The 22,710-nt window shown below is 40.8% G+C and overlaps 1 protein-coding gene and 1 long non-coding RNA gene across 2 annotated transcripts in view; one reads left to right on the plus strand and one right to left on the minus strand.

Moving 5' to 3' along the window:
* The window catches only part of LOC121727461, a 34,945-nt gene that overhangs the window by 6,936 nt on the left and 5,299 nt on the right, over positions 1–22,710 (plus strand). The window contains exons 2-21 of the mRNA XM_042115338.1: positions 5,404–5,520; positions 6,210–6,273; positions 6,546–6,700; positions 8,116–8,247; positions 8,393–8,516; positions 8,728–8,856; positions 9,339–9,472; positions 9,797–9,887; positions 10,107–10,156; positions 10,482–10,595; positions 10,988–11,125; positions 11,666–11,737; positions 11,993–12,134; positions 12,246–12,337; positions 12,546–12,634; positions 13,111–13,201; positions 13,684–13,762; positions 14,492–15,637; positions 21,242–21,348; positions 22,187–22,268. Of these exons, the coding sequence (XP_041971272.1) occupies positions 5,404–5,520; positions 6,210–6,273; positions 6,546–6,700; positions 8,116–8,247; positions 8,393–8,516; positions 8,728–8,856; positions 9,339–9,472; positions 9,797–9,887; positions 10,107–10,156; positions 10,482–10,595; positions 10,988–11,125; positions 11,666–11,737; positions 11,993–12,134; positions 12,246–12,337; positions 12,546–12,634; positions 13,111–13,201; positions 13,684–13,762; positions 14,492–15,637; positions 21,242–21,348; positions 22,187–22,268 (3,148 nt within the window). The remainder of the gene's footprint in view (positions 1–5,403; positions 5,521–6,209; positions 6,274–6,545; positions 6,701–8,115; positions 8,248–8,392; positions 8,517–8,727; positions 8,857–9,338; positions 9,473–9,796; positions 9,888–10,106; positions 10,157–10,481; positions 10,596–10,987; positions 11,126–11,665; positions 11,738–11,992; positions 12,135–12,245; positions 12,338–12,545; positions 12,635–13,110; positions 13,202–13,683; positions 13,763–14,491; positions 15,638–21,241; positions 21,349–22,186; positions 22,269–22,710) is intronic.
* Positions 3,865–13,045, minus strand: LOC121727463. Its single transcript, XR_006035679.1, has 3 exons — positions 12,937–13,045; positions 8,531–8,543; positions 3,865–3,878 (listed from the first exon to the last, which is right to left on the minus strand). It is a non-coding gene; the product is annotated as an uncharacterized LOC121727463 (long non-coding RNA).

A 22,710-nucleotide genomic window follows, 5' to 3' on the forward strand; every position in this document is an offset into this window, starting at 1 on the left:
GAGTGATGGGGGTGCTTAGTGATTTGTGTCGTTTGTAGTCAAGCATGTTGGTTTTAGAAAATGTAGAGTAAACGTACACATTCCCTATCATATTAACTCGCATTATTAATAAAAAGAAATAATAAATAACTATAACTTTTTAAGATATAGCGACTTCAACAGAAATGCTCGGGGTGGGTCGATTTCTTTGCACGCAAGTGTATTATTACTGTATGTCTGGCGCAACGTAGTAGCTGGCATCAACTTGTAGTATTATATTTAAATTATATAAATAAAAATAAAACTATTTTTTTATAATTTATTAAGATCAGATTACCTTATATTAAAAAAAAACAACAAACAATAACACGTTGCGCCAGACAGACAGACAGTAATAATATTAGCACGGATATTATGGAACTATGGATATTTTCAAATAATAATGATAAAGACGTTATGCAGTGATTTAGTAAAAGAAAAAATATTTTGTAGTACGCGTGGTAATTAAAATATAATTTTCCATACCTATGGACGATTAATCAATCAAGAACAACGAATAGCATATCAGCCACGGCCCACGACACGAATTTCGCGTTATGACCTTTTTGTGATTGCCAGAACGCGTCGTGGCCGTTTTCATTAGAGCCACGACGCGAATTTCGCGTCGTGGCTGTTTCACTGTGACCACAACGCGTTGTGAGCCATTATTTCACTCATTGAGCGATTTCGGTCTTTGAGCGTAACATATACATCCCACTAATATTATAAAGGCGAAAGTTTGTTTGGATGTATGGATGTTTGTTACTCTTTCACGCAAAACTACTGAACGTATTTTAATGAAACTTTACAATAATATAGCTTATACATCAGAATAACACATAGGCTACAATTTTAACGGACTTTGAAAATGGGGGCGGTGTTATGTTCGTTTTCTTATGTTCAACGATTACTCCGCCGTTTGTTAACCGATTTTCAAAATTTTTCTTTTGGTATATAGGGTATCATCTCAATTTGGTATTATTTTCACAAAAGTGGTGATCTGATGAAGGATCCATAAGTAATCGAGGGAACTCCTCAAATTTTATAGGGAAACGTGTGGTGACTTCGGTTTCGTGAGAAGTATTCTAAGCATATGCTACCAACAAGTATGATTTTGCACCGAGGTATACCTGGTATACCGTGGTTCGGAAGGTGCTGAGAGAACTCCTGATTCTTTATAGATACAAGTTTGGGAGTTTCGGCGTTGTTTTAAGAACGGAAAGCATATTATGCTACTATGCAAATTACATTCATCGTCGTCATCATCATCACTACCATATTACACTATGCGTCGTCGATTATGAGCCTATTATGTGTTATTGGTACTTTTCATACTCTTTTAGATCGAGACTCGAGTTTGTCAAGCGATAATTTAAAAAAAAATCTAATTATAAACCTGAAGAGTATGTTTGCTTGAACGCGCTAACCTCAGGAACTATAGGTCCGATTTAAAAACTTATTTCAGTGTTAGATCTAAGCTTATTCATAGAGAGTAGCTATATTATATTATGTAATTCACGCTAAGACTAATACGACCAAAGAAACTCAGGAAAATGTGGGGAAAACGGGGGAAATATTAGAAAGGGTTTATCTCACGAACTACTGGAGCAATTTTTATGGCAATATTTGGCACAGATATATAGTAGACCACGTGAAGAGAGTAGGGACATAAGCTATTTTTTATGGGAAAATGTACGGTTTCCGTAAAATTCCTAATTTACGCGGGCGAAGCCGCGCGGGACATCTAGTACATAATATATTTATGGGGGTTGACCAAGGGCGTCATCGATGATCGAGTTCGCAAACTGTTTTATGATGCTCCGTTTAGTATGTAGCTCCGTATAGCAAGTAGCAACATAAAAATCATGTACCTACGAGTTCGTGGCTTCGTTTAGATTTCGTCAATTTAAATCTTATAGAAAATATGTAGGAGGATCTGATTCTGAACATTACTCAACAGGAAAACATACACTCAATAACGGAGAGCAGATAGAACCATTTAAGTTCCAACATGAAGGCTTGACGTGTTGAACTAAGGGACCTATCAGACACAGAGCGGTCACGCAGTCAAGCGTTCGAAAGCGATCAGTTTTGCGTTCTTTGTATTGTATTACGTTATGTGACTTACAGACCGGGAGATGGTGACACAAAATTCTTGGTCATTTGGTCCAGTATGGCGGTTCTTCAGGGGTCTAATTACGTAAAGGCAAAAAGGAAAATGATGGTCATAGCGCTCGCACTGGCGGCCCAAACGCGTGGGCGTTAATCGAACGCGTCGGATAAATAACGAGTGTCGAACGATTTGTTCCACAAAAATGCTTGTATTTTCAGATAGTCGAAAAAAAAGAAGTAGGCGGTAGTGTAATGCCATACTTCTTGGGTGTGACTTACAGCCCGCCTTACCGACACGAATACATTAATTTACTTAAATAAAACAATTCAACCATTTGTACCAGGCTAATTTTTGCATAGCTAATCATCGTCGAGTAGCCATTCACGAAAATCACCTTGCCATACTTTTCCAACAGTCCCCAGTGGCCGCCATACCACTGCAAAGGGGTGATTTTCTTTTTTCGCTAAACGATTTGTACGACCCTGAAACTTTTTTATCAGTTCCCTGTATGTGTGAGTATCCCTATATACAGAGCGGGAGCATAGTAAAAGGAGGGAGAGTCTCGGCGAGTTTTAGGCTGGTATAAATAGTCAGTACTCAAGATGGATCTCGGTCTCAAGACACGGTTCAGGCTCTGTGTTTGGTTGGTTGTCAAATTTTGGACCAATCACAGAGCCGAATCGAGTCTTGAGACCGGGTCGCATCTTAAGTACTGACTATTTATATGGGCCTAAGAGGCTGGTACCGCCGAGATTTTGTTGTGTGCCGTACGTGGCGACGCATTGATACTATGGCGCACACATACAAGCCACGCGCGGTGCCTTCAGAGTATGAAGACTACTTACTTTCCCTCCTTTTACTATGCCGAGAGGGTCTATTATAGGGATACTCATACAGGGGGCGTTATGACCGCGTCAGATTTCCTCCTGTGAGACTGACCGCTCAAACGCTTGAACGCGTGACCGCTCTCTGTCTGATAGGTTCCTAAAAGACAAAAGTAATAGGCATTTTAGGCATTAGGCTTAGTAATAGACGAACGTTACTTGTAATTAAATTGAGAAAAACCTTTCCACGGCAAGACTCGACGAAATAAATTCCATCCGACTGCTAACAACGCTGGTCAAAGTACAATATGGCTTCATCGTCCAGTACAGTAGAACAGTAGAACAGTAGAACAGTAGAACAGTAGAACAGTAGAACTTACGGTTTTGCTACCATCTAAATCAGGGGTCACCAAATGTCGGACCGCGGTCGGCATCCGGACTCGGCCGCCAACACATTGTGTGCGGACCATGTTCGAAGATGAACTTCGTTAAAAATTAATTTCGGTCTCGACATACTGATGAACATGTAGCAACAAAAATTGTCACTTTTCTCATTGATACAAACAAATACCTTTGTATTTTCGTAAAATACATATTTTGTTTATTTTTTTTTAAATGTGTGGACCGCGAAGGTAATTTTATTTCTTAAAACGGACCCAGAGCGAAACTAATTGGTGACCCCTGATCTAAATAATGTAAAAGCGATTTCTAAGAAGTGGTCTGCAAATTCTGCTATCGACGTCACGAATATTTGAGCTAAAAAGTTCATTTAGAATTGCGTATGTCGCAAGGCCACCGCGGGGAGGGTCGTTTACTCGGTGAACGGCATGTTTTACATTATTTCCTTGTATTCGTGTGCTGTTTAGTTTTTGTGATCTTCATTGATCACTATCAGCCCGTAAACGATCCCTTTTAAAGCTCTGCTCTAGGGGCTTCTTGATCTTATGATATCAAACCTCGAGCCAGACGCCAACCTCTGTTATTGCTTATTATTGTACTTAGAATTTTGTTTTCTCTTTCAAAATTATTACGCGAAACAAGAGATAACACATTGAATCCACAAATCTTAACCCAAACTGGCGCAATTGGACTTGATATCTAATCAATACGACGTCTCCACTCTCCACGTTAGGCGTAAGGTACCTCCACGTAAGGTAGAAACTTGCTGCGTCGTCGCAACGCACACATGACGGACAGCATTCCCCGACACGAAGCAGGAGGGGGTGTCGACTGTCGAGTGTCGACGTTAAGAGTTAAGACTGGGTCGTAATAACGCTGCGATGGCGCGCCTGTGAGGCCGGCTATGCGTCAAAATATTTGCGTTGCTACTTGCGGCGACGCAACGCGCCGTGTGGAATGGCTCTATGCGTGAACGAAATTGCGGGCAACGGATATTATTCCATACACTGAAGTTGTTCATCGGAATATTCAGGTATCCTAGGAGACGGCTTTAGTGTTCCATCTCGAGCACCCCTGGACGTAACCGTGTCAAGGCTGCGACCTACAAAGGAATGCTCTCATGTCTAGTAACCTTGCGCACAAGGATCTATTAGATCTAGTATTTAGGTTGATATTTTGAATACAATGTTATATGTTACATATTAAGAACTTAACATTGAGTAATAATTAGAAGAGAAATTGAAAAAAACTTGACGTGCTCCACAATGAAATAGAGGCACTAGTGACTAGCTAGGGCCTAGGATATATTATTAAGTCCTGCAATGTTTTCAGTTTTTCACGTTAGCGGCTAAAGGTAGAGTTTGGTTCGACGTTTGGCAACGTTTTTATCAATTTTCTGATATTATGACGTGTGCAACATGTCGTTGGTCGTAACTCGTATTATATTGCGCGATAATTTCTCCAAAATCGCAACTTCCGAATTGTTTCATTTTTAAAACACGATATTTTCTCTATAGAAAAAAAAATCACAAAGATGCATCTAATTTTTCATGTATTGCTAAAACCGTTGTTTGAAAGATGTTTTGTTTTGTATCGGCTACGGGCTAACTTATATCGGAAATGCGACGTTAGAGTGTTTTGACCGCAGAGTCCGCAGAGTTTGAGGTCGCGACTCGCGAGTCGCGGTCAATAGCCACCAGTGCCACCACAGTCTGTTACAGCGCGGCGGTCGTTAAATTTCCTTTTCGCTAGACTTGTCTAGTACCTCCGCGTCATCATCTTGGTGTTGGATCGCTTTATTAAATAATATTTATTAAATAACATCGCCAAAGCAATATCTTGCTGTGTTTTTGTGCTTAAAAATAAGGGTGATCATGATTCATGAGTGATAACTTTGTCCAACTAATTGCAGCTTGTTTATGATATTGTGGTAAGATTATGGGCGCTCTGTGATCGCTTGAGGTGGCCTTGAAGGACTCAAGAGCCAACTTATTAATATTATGTGTCTGTTCGGCCTGAATTTACGCACTTCTGTCTTCATCATTACAGGTAGCAATAAAAATAATAGATAAGTCGCGGTTAGATGAAGATAATTTGAAGAAGACTTTCAGAGAGATAGCCATCATGAAGCGATTGAGGCACCCGCACATAGTGAGGTTATACCAGGTAATTATTCTTTATTACCACTTGTTCTTTCCGATATAGTCACTCGTGTTACGCACAATCATTTGTTTGCAGTATGTTATATCTTTAATTATTTGCTTATGTGTTCCATCATAATATATTATCAGAATAGGATATATTATAATTACTGCAATGTTTTTACGCTAGAGGCAGCACCAGCCATGGGCGCCGGCAGGGGGGTGCCAGGTGGTGCACTTGCACCACTTGGGAATCTCGGGATCAACAGGAATTATTGAAATAAAAAGCATTTTGTAACCCTATTACCATGCCGTACAAGCATAGTTGTTGTACAAGGAAGAATGTTTCGGAACTGAAATATGTTTTATGTAGACGTAAATAGACAGTCACTGTTGTTCGTAAAAAGTGAAAAGAAAAGAACAGAAAGAAAACTAAAATCTGCACCCCTTGCAAATTATTTCTGCCGGCGCCCATGGCACCTGCACAGACAATAAACTAAAAGTTTTGTTCTCTGTTTTATAACGTTTTTGTTAATATTCTGATATGAGTTATGACGTGTGCAACATGTCAGATTATTCACTGTATGTGCTATAGTAGCGCCCTCTGCTCCGAACTTTTGCGTAATATTCCACATTGCACTCGATTGTTTTTAGTTCGTAAATGGATACCATACTAAGATTTAAAAGTTTAAAAATCATGTCTTATTATTTCAGGTCATGGAAAGCAGTCACACGTTATATTTAGTCACGGAATACGCGCCGAACGGTGAAATATTTGGTAAGCAAAGCTTGACGTCATAATTTTCGATTCGCTTAAATTTCTTAAAATTCGTTCTTTTACATTTATTATTTATCCATATTTAAAAATTTAAAAATATATTATATATAATGTTAGAAAATATAGTTGAAGTAAATACTTTGAGTGTACCTAATATATTGGTACTGAAACGAACCCCAGCTTTAGGACTTACAGTAAAATATTCGTGCACTCTTCTATGAAATTAACTAAACAAAATTAGATGAAAATCATAAGTTAGTTGTGTCGGTCAGATCACCTGGTGTCGCGCGGCCGGATGCCGGAGTCGGAGGCGGCGCGTGCGTTCGCCCAGATGGTGGCAGCGGTGGGATACTGCCACGCCAACGGCGTCGTGCACAGGGATCTTAAAGCCGAGAACCTGCTGCTGGACAAGCACATGAATATTAAGGTGACATAATTAACAGCCATTTAGTTAAACTAGCTAGCTAATTGCCGTACTCAGAGTGGAACATTATCTGTCAAACTTAATCATAATTAAATCTCTCTGAGTACTGCGGTAACTCTCCGTCTAGTAGTCTAGGCTCTAAGCCGTTTGTGAGTTGCTGCGGTGGTCTTTATCGGTCGCGCTATTCCCCTTTAGGCAGATTTTATTTCCCCCTACGGAGATGCCGTAATTTACCGCTTTTTAGAGCTTTATAACTCATAATTTGAAAGCTACAAAATTATAATAAAAATACACCAATAATAATCTTCAGTATACGAACATTCCTTTTTACGTTATTAATTTTTGTTTATTATACTCATGATATCAGCTTCCAAAGTAAAACCAAATTATTGAAGTTCAAGCATATGAGTACAATCAGCATCTCTCTAGTATTTACAAATTACTTTTATTTGAAACACACGCCAATAAATCGACAATAACTACAATTCCACGATTTTTGTCAATTTTGAACGAAGATAAGTAAAAAATAGGGTTTTGGTGCGATATCGGCAACGCGACAAATGTATGGTCAAGGTCGTTTGCTCGGGGGAAGGCCTTTAATGAATGGTACAATGTTGTATTAGTGAGTAGGCCCCATTCTCTATTGTGAGTCCCACAGGACCCCTGGCCACAGGCCGATGCCAAAATGCCAAAAAAATAGTCACGTGATTTGCAAGAAACAACATAATAAGCATGTAAAAAACCTAAAAGATATTTAACTTAATTCCGCTAACGATGAAATAATTAAAATAATATAATATAAGTACTTATTTGTTTTTGAGATTGTCGAAATGTTTTTTTATCAATGCGGTGGTTTTATGAGGACTATCAAATTACTATTTTGATATACCCGACAGTAAAACAGATGCTGCTTTTGATGTGGTTAGCGACGAGTCTTCAAAAGAAAAAAAGTAAAAACAGACTCGACAAACAACTTACTTGCATTTCATGATCTCAATTTAATTATAAAATCTGTAAATATAAAAAAAAACTACTTAATTCTAATTTTGTCAGTCTAAAAACTCGAGAACGGCTTAATCGATTTGGCTCATTTTAGTCTTGAAAGATTCGTGGAAGTCCGGGGAAAGTATATTAGGAGATAAATTTTTTAAACGAGCTTTGGCCACCACACATTCCCACCGCGGTATCTCCTGTGTCGCCAGGATTGACCGCTGTCAATCCAATGGTTAGATACCGCTGTATCTAACCACGAAAATCTTTTGATATAATGATCTCAGGGAGCCCGAGGGACACGCTAGAGCTGTCTCGGGTCCCGCAAAAAATAATAATCAGAAGAAGATAAGAGAAGTAGGAAGTATCGAATTATATTAGGAGGGAGTACGAAATTCACCGGGTCATCAAATATGTTATATTTCCAGTTGGCGGATTTTGGGTTCAGTAACGAGTACACGGTGGGCTCGCCGCTGTCGACGTGGTGCGGCAGCCCGCCGTACGCCGCGCCAGAGCTGTTCGAGGGACGACAGTACGACGGACCTAAGGCGGATATATGGGTGAGAATAAGTTACGATTTAAAATCGTTGTTGTACCGTATCGGTGCGGTGCCGCTGGGACGTACAATTATGCACTTAATATGTGTTTCTACAAATTATTACGTAGGTGCTAATGTTTGTGGTAATTTTGACGGTGCGTTTTTAGTCGCTGGGCGTGGTGCTGTACGTGCTGGTGTGCGGCGCGCTGCCGTTCGACGGCGGCACGCTGTCCGAGTTGCGCGCCGTCGTGCTCAGCGGCAAGTTCCGCATACCCTACTTCATGTCGCAAGGTAATATCGACTACTTGTACTGTAAACCTTGTTGAAAATTATTCACGTTAGCGCTAGTTCATGTTGCAGTCTTTGTTTTACGTTTCTAAATACACTTGACTGCAAGTAAAGTGTAGGTACACTTAAAAATGTTTGTATGTGTGAATTTCCCTAATACTTCTCGGATACGAAGTCGCAGAAAAATTCTAGATGTTTATAAATACTGTTGCAGAGTGCGAGCACCTGATCCGGCACATGCTGGTGGTGGAGCCGGAGCGGCGGCTGTCGCTGCGCGGCGTCGCGCGGCACCGCTGGCTGCAGGCGCACCAGCCCGGCCCCGGCCCGCCCCTGCAGCCCCCAGGTACGTTCATCCCGGATCGATAGAGACGCAGATGCGACTTACGGGCGAGACCGCGCTGGGCGACACCGCGCTGCAGCGAAGCGGCGCGACACTTGACGTTCGATAGTACTGAGGCTTTGTGTCGCGTAGCGCGTGGTGTGGCATAAATAGATAGAATATTTGGCCGTGACATATCGCGTCGCTTCGCTGCAGTGAAATTACTAGTTATGCCTAGTGGGATCTTACTTTTTGGGACACACAAGTAAAATCGTTTTTAAATTACGTGCCATGGTTCGCCTGTGAATAGTGCAAGTTTATCATCACGCAAGATAAGTGACATCACACACGTCAGATATACATATAAGTAATTTTAACCTGTGGATATCGGTATTGATAATAATCACAATTTTAAAATTGTTTTAATAAATTGTAATGATTAGTGACAAATTTGCAAGTTTAATTGATGTCTTAAAGAAATTAAAAAAGTAACTGTTAATGCGCAGACGCAGCGGCGGGCGCATGCGGGTGTCACGTTACCGGCGGCGGCGGCGGGGGCGGCGGCTGCGGCGCGGCGCACGACGCCGTGCTCGCCAAGATGCTCACGCTGCCCGGACTCACGCACCAGGCCATACAACAGGTTGGTTTTCTTTGGGCCAATAATAATAGTTTTAAAACGCGCTTTTTTATTAAAAAAAATAACAAATGATTGCATTGCCATTGACTCTCGATAACTTAATACATAATATTCAAAGTTTCTAATTATTATTAGACTACTGGAGTTAGGTAAAAATCGTCCCATGTATACATACAAAATCTGTCGGACCCCTATGGACGCTGCTGCCCGTAGGCCGCGGCCTATACGGCCTATTTATATAGTCGGGGCTGATGACATTACACGCCGACATGATAAATTAAATGCTTCAATAACTCTTATTGTGCTGACTAAAACAACGTGTTTCAGTCAGTAGAGGAGGAAAGGTTCGACCACATCGCCGCCATATACCACCTGCTGCTGGACAAGATACTGGCGCGGGACAGACAGATGGACAGAGGTGAGTGGGCTTTATGATAATATGTCATTGAAGTAATTGGCTCATAAGCAGATCTATGCCAATTTGGTCGGATTACATTAATTCAATGTAAGTCGTGATCCATCTGCTGGATTTGACAAACATGCGACCAAATTGCGTTGGTCTAGCTGTGCTAGCAATTTTTATCATGGACAGAGAAAATGAACTTAATTATAATTTAACAATTCTTTCTATTTTAAGATTCCTTGGATTCATCTACAGGCTTACCGCTAGACCTCACGAGCTGTAAGGTATGTTGTATTGTTTTATTATTTATTTTAAAAAACGGGTTACAGTCTCCCTGCACAACTACTTAGGCCAAAACCAAAACTTTAATTTTCTATCCAAATTTAAATTAAAAAGTTTCAGTTGAGGGTTCCATTTTCTTACTAATTTCAAAATTTACAATAACTGTACACAGGAGACTTTTTACACATATCAGATAAGCACAACCGTTACTATAACATCTGTATACGACAGTGTGAAACTTCTTTTTCTTAGTAAAGAAGGAAAAGGTCTAGGGAATTACGAATATAGAACACCGCGACTAATAGCCGTCGTTATTTTTGTCGTCAGGACACGGAAGACGAGCAAATGGAGGCGGAGGAGAGCGGGGGGCTGGAGGGGCTGATGGAGCTGCCCGCGCCCGGCTACCTCACCGCCGTCAACCCCGGCGAGAGCCTCGAGAAGGTACGGCCTACGCTCGCAGTTTATAAATTCACAGGATCTATGTGCCTTTCACATCATTACCAATATTACAAACTAGATGACGCCCGCAATTCCTTTATCGCGCGGGAACCGTAAATTTTTTCGGGATTTCAGCAAAATCGATTCAGCGGTTTGGGCGTGAAGAGGTAACAGACAGATAGACACACTTCCGCCTACGATGTAAGAGTTACTATCGTTCAATGTTCATACTAATACTATAGACACAAGAGTATCTTTGTAAATATGTCTATCGTTCAGTCTGTCATCTCTTTGCGTTTAAACCTCTTTGCCAAACCATCGGACAAACTATTACTTGCCTTTCTAATATTGCTCAATATTTAATATTTAACTGATGATAATATCGTTACTTGCAGTTCGGCGTGGGCTGTGCGGGCGACAGCGCGGAGACAGCAGAGGCGGTGGCGACGAAACGCAGCAGCGCCGTCGCCGCCGACGACGCGCCCGCTGCCCGCCGACACACCGTCGGCCCCGGAGACTGTCGCCGCGCTCAGGTATGTCCACACCTTTATGCGCCCTAACCCAATTTTACTGTAACATTATGAGAGATTTTGCGAGCGTTCATAATAAAATATAATATTTATGAATAAACTTAATTAAATAACAATAAAGAAGACTATTGCCGAAAGGTTTTATTTAAGATTTTATATTATGTTATGACATTTTTGACGACCTCTGTGGCTCAGTGGTGAGCGCGTTGGTAGCTCAAGCCGGGGTCTGGATGTGTATTAAATATGTGTATGATATAATAAAAATCTTAAATATATGTATAGTATTTTATTAAATATATTCCCGTTGTCTGGTACCTGTAACACAAGTCCTTTAGGTACTTAGCACGGGGCCAGACTGATGTGGTGTAAAGCGTCCATAGATATTATTATTATTGTTATTTTGTGGGGTCTAACAACTCCCGTAAGGTCTAGTGGCTAGGATACCTGGCTGGGTTCGATTCCCGGTACGGGAAACTGTATTTTTAGTTTTATAAATCTTTCATCCTACTCTAACGTTTTGATTTACTTTTTTATGATAAACAGGCTGGAGATCATTCACCGTGCGCTCCGGTGGAGCTCAGAACGGCGCCGCTGTGTGGCTCAGCTCATTTCAGCGTGAGTTTCTTCTTAAATAACATTGCATTTATAAAACTGGCTTTAACAGATGTCGCGCATGTTATGGTGGCAATAGCGCTAACTTCAAACATTGTTAAAAAAAAATAACAATATAATGGATAGCGACATTTGTAACAAAAGCATTGTTACAAATGTCGTTATCCAAGAGGAAATAATATTATATTACGCATCAACATTTTGATACACTCGATTTTGAGTCATATCACATATGCTTTACGAGTTGTATCTGTGCAGTCGGAGTCGCCGGCGCACGTGGCACTGCTGCCCAACACGAACCTGGCGGCGAAGCTGCCGGCGGTGCAGCACCAGCCGCCGCGCTACTTCAGCGTCAAGGACCAGCACCTGCTCAAGCCGCCCATCGCCATGCAGACGCACGGTAGGTGTTCTACAATTAACTACATTCACTTTAATAAAAACGAGGTGTTTGGGAAATTGTCAAAAACTATTTTATTAAATTAATATTGAAATCATCGATATTTTTTATTAGCGTCATCGTTCGGTCGACGCGCGTCTGACGGCGGCGCGCACGTTGGGCGGGGCTCGGAGCGCGCGAGCTGCCGGTCTGCGCCTGCGCATCATGTGAGTACAATCTGACAACCACACCGAATACCAAATACGAGCTCAACACCTCACTCTGATTTATAACGTCATTAAAATTTAATGCAGTCACATGCTTTTATTTCTATTTCCGTCTTCGTCACAATTGGAGACTTTTGTTGTTTTACTGAGTACAAATTCGTACTTAAAATAATTCGAGTATAAAAAAATATTTAAAACTTTATGTCAGGTGTCGGACAGCGGCACGCACAGAGTGGAGGAGTCAGAGCAGTCGGAGGAACAGAATAGCGACTCGGCGTACAATACTAATCTATGCAGGTATAAACAGTGTCATTTATGTAGAATCTATGTTATACGTTTGTTTAATATGTATTATGTATGTGTTTACTATCAGAGAAATTAATGAGGCAGACGGCAGCTGACCTATGTTATTGGTCGGGCTACGTAGAGTCAATGTGAGTCTTGAATCGTGATCATTAACGCGCCAATATTTTACAAACTGTTACTACTACTGTTACAAAGTATTGGCCTTATTTGCCTATTTGACAAATACGACCAATACCAAATACACGTTTGTCGGTTATTGACGCACATCAAAAGGGTCAAATAGGCAAGTAAACAAAATCAAGTAAAGGTTTGGTATTTGACGTCCATGTGTGGAAGGTCGTATTTGCCTTTATTTGCTTGTTTGTGTATACGTCAATAATTTTGCCGAATGCAACAAATAGGCAATAGCCAATAGAAAATACCAATAGCCATGTGAAGTGTCACCATTTCAAGTAATAATGTTTCAGGTACATGCTGAACCGCGGCAGCAGTAAGCGGCACACGATGGCCACGCCCGAGGAGGCCGCCAGCGCCACCTCCGTCTGCGCCACCTCGATGGTAAGTCCCACAATAGTTACAGACACTGTGCTGTCGTCAACTACAGCTGCGGCGAGTGTGCCCCGGTGTATATGGTGTACAGTGTACAGTATGTACAATGGCTGCGTGAGGAAATTAAACACAGATTACTGTATAACTGAACACTACTACTCTGGCGGCTGCTGATGGAGAAGTGATCGTCGCTGTAGTCGGGCGACCATGGCTGTCATGTATCACACGTGTCTTTTTACCATGCAGTGTCACTGATAGTGACATCTCTCTTGCTCAGACCTTTGTTTCTCTATTCCGCTAGGTATATTAACTTTATGGGCCGATTTATGGATGTATAATTATTGTTCTCTCTAGATAGTAGATATATTTGTAAGTACTAAGTGACTGTGTGATACTATACAACGAGTATAATCAAAATATTTCATATAACATTTCATATAAAGTTTAGTGAGCCTCAATTCATCGTCTGTAACGTTAAGGTTGTGTTACAGCCGAGCACGTCACCGTCGTCGACGGCGAACATCCGCGTGCGACGTACCGGCCTGCTCACCGTCACGGAGCGCCCGCCCGGTGAGTTACACACGTCATGGGATATCGCTGCAATTTACATTAGAATCAGAGTAAGTTTGTATATGGGGTTCACTCCGGATAATTCAAATAAAACACTAAAGTTGATCGCACATAAAACGTATGCGCCGTGCGCGTTGAACGCATCGCAAGTACAAGAACGGTGCGGCGGGTTCTGAGCGTGCGGCCCGTACGTTGCTTACAAAATATGTGCAATCACCTTAAATCGGCGATTATGTATATTGTTGGCCGGGCGGTGCGATACGACATTTCCCCGTAACCCCGCGCCGTGGTACAAGACAAAAAAATACTCGCAGATTTAGCTTTATCTTGAATTATCAGGGCGTACCCTGTAAAGACAGAAGAAGATTATTTTCAATGAAAAAAGGTCGGAGTGGTGATGACAGAAACAAAAACATCTGTAGAATTAAAGTTATTTGATGTTTTTTTTAATTCGTTTTATGTAGCATGTTTGTGGCTGCTTGTTGAGTGCACTGTAGCTTGTAGATAGCGCGTGGCCGCCGAATGTCTGTTACAGAGTATTGTAATAAAAATATTATATTAAATGATTAGTTTCAAAACATTTGGTGACCACCTAAAATTTTCTTTTTTATTATGTCTTTAGTTTGCGTTTCAAATTTTTACTTTAAACTTTTTAAGAGTTTTTGTTAATTCCTTTCGCATGTTTTTATGTTTGCTAATTTTGTTTTTGTTACCACGTTTGTTTTGTAGTAATTAGTCCCGAGCTTATCATGGAAGTGGAGGCGCGGATGAATAGGAACTACCTCCCGCCGTCGATGGTGGGCGGCTACCAGTACCAGAGCCCGAGCCCGCCGGCCGCCGGCCCCGCGCAGGGCCAGGGCTCCATCACCGCCGGCACCCCCAACTACGCCAAAAACTCCATGAAGCCCGTCCTCGAGACCATCCCCCAGGGCAGCCCCCTGCCGCAGGCCGCTTCGCCCTTCACCCCCGCCCTGCCACAGTTCTCGCCCGCCCACGGCGCGGTGCTGCACTCCGGGGCCGCCGCGGGCGGGGCCCCCGGCGGTCCCGCCCCCGCGCAGGGGTCCATATCTTCCGGAACACCGGTTCAGTCCAACCAGGAGTCCATGTTCCCTTTCACCCAGATGAGCCTCCCCAATCTCGGTATCTCCGGGCCCCCGACGCCGTCCACCTCCCAGATGTACCACGACCGGGGCCCGGCCATGTTCAATATGCCCGCCCCCAACCGGGGCTCCATCGTCTCTGGCACGCCGCTGCCGAGCATGGACAACGTGTTCTCCGTCCCCTCCCCGAGCTCCGCCGGCCCCGACCTGCCGATGGACGAGCAGGACTCAGTGTTCGCGTCGATGGGGGGGCCGACCGACCGAATGTTCTCCGACGTTCCCCTGGCGAGTCACGGCTCGATAGTCTCCGGAACGCCCATCCAGAGTCAAAACCAGGGCTCCATAGTTTCCGGTATACCCAAGAAGGGGTCGATCGTTTCCGGAACTCCGAACCAGGGCCCGGCGGTTTCCAGGCTGTCGACCGGATCCATCGTGTCCGGAACGCCGAACCAGGGGTCGATAACGGCCGGAACGCCGATGGCGCCCCAGGGGTCTATAACGGCCGGGACGCCCATGGCGCCCCAGGGGTCTATAACGGCCGGGACGCCCATGAGCGTGGACACGTTCGGCTCCTATCCGATGTTCAATCTGAATTTCAACCCCAACTTCGGGTCCCCGGGGCCGAGCGTCCCCATGATGGCCGGCGGCTCTATCACGGCGGGCACGCCCGTACCCAACCCGGGCTTCGGTCAGAGCGCCCAGTACACCCGACAGCGCAAGTACTCCGGCCCGCAGCGAGTTAAATTACAAATGCTGGCAACTGTACAGGAAATGGGTAATTGATGTTTTGTTATCCGGGTGGTGGGTCACATAGAGTAACATAGGTTGAAAGATTCTCTTGATGAGGACGCGATAGCCGTAGCTGCGTCGTAGCGACGGCTATAACTTAACTAAATATGTATCCACAGACGTAAAATTAATAGACATTAAATGAATACAATACAGTATGGTGTTGTAGGACTTGTGGGTTTATGAGTGCTGGTGGATGGCACAGAGAAGGTCAGTTCACGGTTTGTACTTACATTTATTTGTGTTTGCGTGTGGGTTTCACAGTAGATAGTGCTTTTTGTGTGATTGAGTTAATAGTTAATAATTACTTTGTTATTATTATATGCCCTTTTTATTTTTGTTTAATAATTATTATAATATTATCATCTACTAAGCAAAATTCTTACGTGCAAAATATACTAGCGTGCACGTGAGCGTGCTTATACGTAGCATATGCGTACAGCCCGATCATCTACTACAATGCACGACAATCATCGTTTTATTATAAAAAATTAAAAATGATAAACGTTGATGTGTTCGTTAACATAATTTTTGATGCATGCGCCGCAAAATTATAGCCGTGTTCGTTTCATTTTTGTATCGCGCAAATCTTTTACTGCGCATGTCAAAATCATATCATGTCATGGCTACGTCAATTGAAGTGTAACCAAATATAAACAACCTGTTTGTGGTGTTGTCATATATAACATGATTTTGACATGCGTAATAAAAGAGAGAGAGGGCGCCACCGTGCCATGGTTAACATCGACTCCGTATATATTGCGTGATTAAAATTAGAAGAAAATACTTTTAAGGTTAAATAACAAGTGTAGTGACTTTATAAAAAGGCAAATAAGTGCATATATTGTGGACTAAGTGAAAAAGTGTGTAACAAACGATAAAAAAGTGTTAAAACGTTCAAAAGAAACGACAGTTATTTTCGAAGAAACAGTGACATTTTTCAAAGACCAATACATCTGAGGATGCTAATAGTGACTAATAAGTGCAAAAGTGACAATACGCTCGGTGAATAAGGACAACTTTAAAAAAATCACAAAATTATTATGATGATTTTGCAAAATTAAAGACGAACACAGCGACATCTCCTAGCGAGTACCGGTATTACTTCACTACATCGATACTCAGCGACCGTTGAGCCATCCTAGTTCCATCGAAAACCGATAGAGGGCAGTAGTAATACCAAAACAACGTATTATTTACTTCAAATCCTTGTTGTCGTGTAATAACCCAATTAATCATGGATGAAGTAATGAGCATGCTTCGGAAAATCCAAAAAGAACTAGACGAACAAAAATCAACCATTGTTCAATCAGCGGAAAAGGTCACGGAACAAGTTACACAAAATATACAATGTATTTTCGAAGAAAAGTTTAAAATTCTTGAGGAAAAATATGAAAACTTAAAGGAAAAGATTGAGAACCAAGAGAAAAGATTATATTTCCTAGAAAAACAGTCAAGACAAAGGAATGTAGTATTTTTTGGAATAGAGGAAAAGGAAAGATCATATGCAGACTTGGAAAAGAATTTATTGCAGTTCATAAACGATAACTTCTCTTTAAACATCAATAAAATAGATATACAGGAAATCAAGAGAATAGGGAAGAAAGACAACAAACCTCGCCCTGTAATTGCTACATTTACCACTTTAGGCACAAAAATAGAAATATTCAAAAAAAGTTATACTTTAAAAAATACACCGTACTATATAAAGGAAGACCTACCAAAGTATGTTTTAGAAAAAAGGAAGGAATTGCAAGAGCAACTCAAACTTGAAAAAGAAAAAGGAAACTCGGGCACCATCAGATATGACAAGCTCATTATATTCCGCAAAAGTTCTGAGGAAACAAATACCAAAAAAAGAACACTTACATTATCGCCAGACAACAACCACAATCCCTCACAAGCCGAACCAAAAACCTCTGTAAACAAAAAGAACAAAACCTACGTCGCATTAAGGAGGACGTCCAGCGTATCAGAAGGAACTTCGAAACCAGGAATACTTAACTATATATATAATAAAAATTGCAATAGCCTTCCCAACGATACACTTAACTCACGCAATGAATAGCAATCAGACAACCCCTCTCATTCAAAACTCAAGCTATTAGAAAAAAGAACTAAATGTAAAAAAACATATTATCTTCCAAGCCGGCCGGTCACCGAGGAAGATCAAGACCAAAACCCTCTAAGGATTATACATCAAACCCATTCAAGCACACAACTATCGCCACAGACATCTGAATCGTCCAATTGTATAGAGAATAATAGAAACGAGCTCTACATTATAACCTACAACGTAAGAACTCTATCAACATACGAGCGCTTGATAGAGTTTAATGAAGCCATCCAAGAAATAAAATTTGACATAATAGGACTGTGTGAGGTAAGACGTATCGGCACCCAGATAGAAGAATACGAAAATTTCATATTATGCTATACTGGGCTCACACCCGGAAAATATGGAGTAGGGTTCCTAATAAATAAAAGACACAAAGATTGCATTGACAGCTATACAGGTCTCAGTGATAGAGTCGCACTGTTAAACCTGACTATTGAAAGGATGCGCATGTCCTTTATTCAAGTATATGCACCAACAGAAGCAGCTAGTGAGGAGGAGATTAGCTCATTTTATCAGCAGGTTAACAAAGCCATCGACCTAGCCTACAACAATCATCTCGTAATGGGAGACTTCAACGCCAAAATAGGACAGCCAGAAAAAGATGAAAAACTGATAATGAAAAATTATGGCTATGGGGAAAGAAACCAAAGAGGTCAGAGATTAATCGACTTCGCCCTCGAACATAAACTAGCAATCCTAAACACCTTTTTTCGTAAAAAGCCTAAACAGAGATGGACATGGCGGTCACCGAATGGATTACATAAAAATGAATTAGATTTTATACTGTCAAATAACCCTGGATTATGTCAAAATATAGAGGTCCTAAACGTAAGCTTTCCATCTGACCACAGACCAGTTAGAGCTACTCTAGCAATGAGTACAACACAAAAAAAAAGGCGTGCGGGCTACAATAATAAAAGGCACTTGTCACTAAAAACTGAACAAGAAATAACAAGATACAAACAAAACATCTTAGATCATGTGCAAAATTTGACTCATTGTGTAGAAAAAACATCTGTACAAGCATATTACAATATTTTACTTAAAGCTATATCCCAAAGCTTACAAGACGCCCGTATACCTAAAGAAACAGCAAAAACGACACACAAAATTTTGGATGAACGCACGTTAGCTCTCATAAAGAGAAGGCAGGAATTGCACCGTACGAAAAATAAAACAAGAGCAATGAAAAACGAGTTAAAAGCCTTATACAAACTAATAAGCAAATACATAAAGCTCGACTACAAGAACTACAGATTAAAGACGTTTGAATTCCATTTGAAACAAACAGGAAGCTCAAAAAAACCTCTGAAAGAGCTACGAACAAATAAAGGTTGGATAGATAGCTTAAACAGCAACGGCATGTTGGTTAAAAATCGAAAAGATATCATTCATACAGCAACAGAGTTTTATAAAAATCTATACAGTGCCAGAACAAACGAATATAGCAACCACAAAAACTGTACAAACGAAACCAACTTTGAAAATATTCCACCTATATCAGAAAACGAAGTAACCGAGACCATTAAAAGGCTAAAAATAGACAAAAGCCCAGGGCCGGACGGCATCACCAATGAAGCCATAAAGATTGCTTGCCAACACCTTACTCCACCCTTAACTTGCCTTTTTAACAAAATATTAGAAACAGCTGAAATACCGTCACAGTGGAAAGAGTCAGAGATTATTTTGATTTACAAGAAAGGAAATGCAAAAGATATTGCAAATTACAGACCGATAAGCCTTCTCTCCTGTCTCTACAAACTTTTCGCTACAATTATTAACAACAGAATTAGCAGGACGCTGGAAGCAAAACAACCGATCGAACAAGCTGGTTTTCGAAAAAGTTTCTCAACGATTGACCACATACATACGTTGGAACTCATAATGGAAAAATATCAGGAAAAACAAAGAAGTCTCTACATAGCGTTCATCGATTATAAAAAGGCCTTCGACTCTGTATCACACTCTAGTATATGGACTGCTCTACAGGGCCAGGGAGTTCACCCAAAATATATAGAATTAATCAAAAATATTTATAATAATAGCGTAGCGAGAATAAAGTTGGAAACTACTGGACCTACATTTGCTGTAAAAAGAGGGGTAAAACAAGGAGACCCCCTATCCCCAAAATTATTTATATCGGTCCTAGAATCAATAATAAATAATTTAAAATGGGAAAAAATGGGACTCAACATCAAAGGGAATTATCTATGTCACCTGCGTTTTGCAGATGATTTGGTTCTGTTATCGGAAACGAGCACACAACTCCAATCCTTGATCGACTCCTTAAACACGGCTAGCAAATATGTGGGACTAGAAATGAATCTAACAAAAACAATGATTATGACAAACAGCTCAAAATACAGAAATATATCAATAGACGACGAAACTCTACAATACACTGATACGTACACATACCTAGGAAAACTAATTGGATTCGACAGAAAACTAAACGAATTGGAAGTAGAGCGAAGAGCGCAAAATACGTGGAACAAATACTGGTCGCTCAGCGAGATATTTAAAAGCAACTTGTCCATAAGTATAAAAACAAAAGCGATGAATACCTGCCTCCTACCCTGCCTGACCTACGCGTGTCAAACTTGGAAATTCTCTAACAAAATTAAAAACAAGATTACCACCTGCCAACGCGGCATAGAAAGAAGTATGCTCAACATCAGAAAAATACAAAAAATCCGCCACTCCAACATAAGGAAAATAACAAAAGCGAAAGATGCCTTAACCTACGCTAGAAAATTAAAATGGAAGTGGGCAGGACACGTAGCGAGGCTAGAGGATGACCGATGGACTAGCAGGGTAACTAAATGGGCTGGCCCGTATGGTAAACGTCTCCAAGGCAGACCACATGCGAGATGGGAGGATGAAATAATAAAAATAGCCGGTCGCTCCTGGCCAACAGTTGCTCGAGATAGAGAAAAATGGAATTCTTTAGAGGAGGCCTTCACCTTCAACTGAGAGGGGTTCTTGCAGAGAAAAAAAAAAAGTTACATTAACATTAATTAAGTAATTAGAGTAGTATAGTAGTATAGTTAGTTAATAGTCGCAAGTAAATTAAGAGTAGTTTTGATATTTTATAGTCATTATTATAAACTTTTATTTTAACATTAGCTCTATTCTATCACATTGTATCATAGCAAGAAATAAAAGGCTTTTTATTTTATTTTATTTATTTTATTTATTATTTAATAAAAGTTTTGCGGGATAAAAAAATGAGCCGAACACGAACATTTTACTGCTCATGTCAAAATCATGTCATGTCATGGAAACGCCTACAACATGTTGTTTCCAATAACCAAATATTACGATTTACGTTATTAAGCGTTACTATGACATTATTTTGACATGCAAAGGTTTTGTGGTGTGTGAGAAACGACCGCTGTCGCGTTATCTCACTGTATAATATTATGCATGTGTAGTGTGTACACATAGTTAACTAATGCGTGAACGTTGCAGCGCGCGAGCACGCGGAGCGGTACTCGCCGGTGCGGCGCGCGGAGCTGAGCCCGCCGCGCGCCGCGCACGACATCGCCTCGGCGCGACACGAGTACAGACAGCTTCAGGTGAGTTACAACACCTACGTGTAATGAGAGATATTGGTTCATAGAGACGGGGGACCTGAGTCATTTGGTCGTGTTTTATCAAGTTAATTATTTTATGTGATTAATAGGTTAGAAATGTTATTAAGTTTCGAGTTATGTTTTGTTCAGCAAATTTTGTAAAATGTCGCTAACAAACATTCCCAAACAGTTTGCAGATTTGTAATGTTTAAGGTAAAATGTAAAGTTATTGGCAATTAAAAAAGACAAAAATAATCGGCCAAGTGCGAGTTGGACTCGCTCAAGAAGGAAGAGCAAAAATAGACCCAAAAAATGTGTTTTTTGTATGGGAGCCCCCCTTATTTATTATTTTATTTTTATTAATTAACAAAGAACACATAGTCAAGGACTTTGTGAAAATTTCAAGAGCCTACCTGATACCATTACTAATATCAAGTAAAAAAGCCCAAAAAAAATATGTTTTTTAAATGGGAGCCCCCCTTAAAATTATATTTTGTTTTTAGTATTTGTTGTTACAGCGGCAACAGATAAACACAATCCGTAAAAAATTTATAAGTCTAGCTATAGCGGTTCTTGAGATACAGTCTGGAGGCAGACGGACAGAGTACAGACATCGAAGTCTCTTACCCATTGGGTAAGGAACCCAAAAAAACCCATCGAACTACGTAGGTCCAGCCATGAGCCTGGATTAATGTCCCTGATAGTAATTAGTATGTATAATCCAATGCTACACATTCGCCTATCACGTATACGCACGCCTTCAAATAAACTAGTTAATGGTAATGAATATCACCTTGAATATTACAACAAGCATAATATAATACAGTTTTGTTGGTTACAGCGCGGATTGGAGCGGCGCAACACGCCGACGGCCGCGTCTCCGCCCGCCGAGCGCGTGCACGTGCCCGCCATGTCACTACCCGGTGAGCAGCATTTTATGTATCTTTTTTACTATAACACATACATAATTTTTGTATGTTCCTTATTTTCTAAATATTAAGACCTTGTATATTTATACTAATTTCATAGACATAAAGAAATTAAATTTAGTCACACATATTTTACTCTTGTAAACCGCAGGAAAACGTTTGACCAAATTTTTCTTTTCAAAATCTACACTAATATTATAAAGAGGAAAACTTTGTTTGTTTAATCGTAATGAATAGGCCCAAGAACTACTACACCGATTTTGAAAATCCTTTCACCATTCGAAAGTACAAATACGTTATCCACGAGTAACATAGGCTAAATTTTATTTTGGAAAAATAGGGTTCCGTAAGATATTTGGGTTTTTCTGACACAAGGTGTAATAAATCAACCAGAAAAGTTACTTATTTTGCGTATGCTGCCTAAACTATAAAATAT

Source organism: Aricia agestis, chromosome 5, assembly GCF_905147365.1.
Source record: "Aricia agestis chromosome 5, ilAriAges1.1, whole genome shotgun sequence".
Classification (NCBI taxonomy): domain Eukaryota; kingdom Metazoa; phylum Arthropoda; class Insecta; order Lepidoptera; family Lycaenidae; genus Aricia; species Aricia agestis.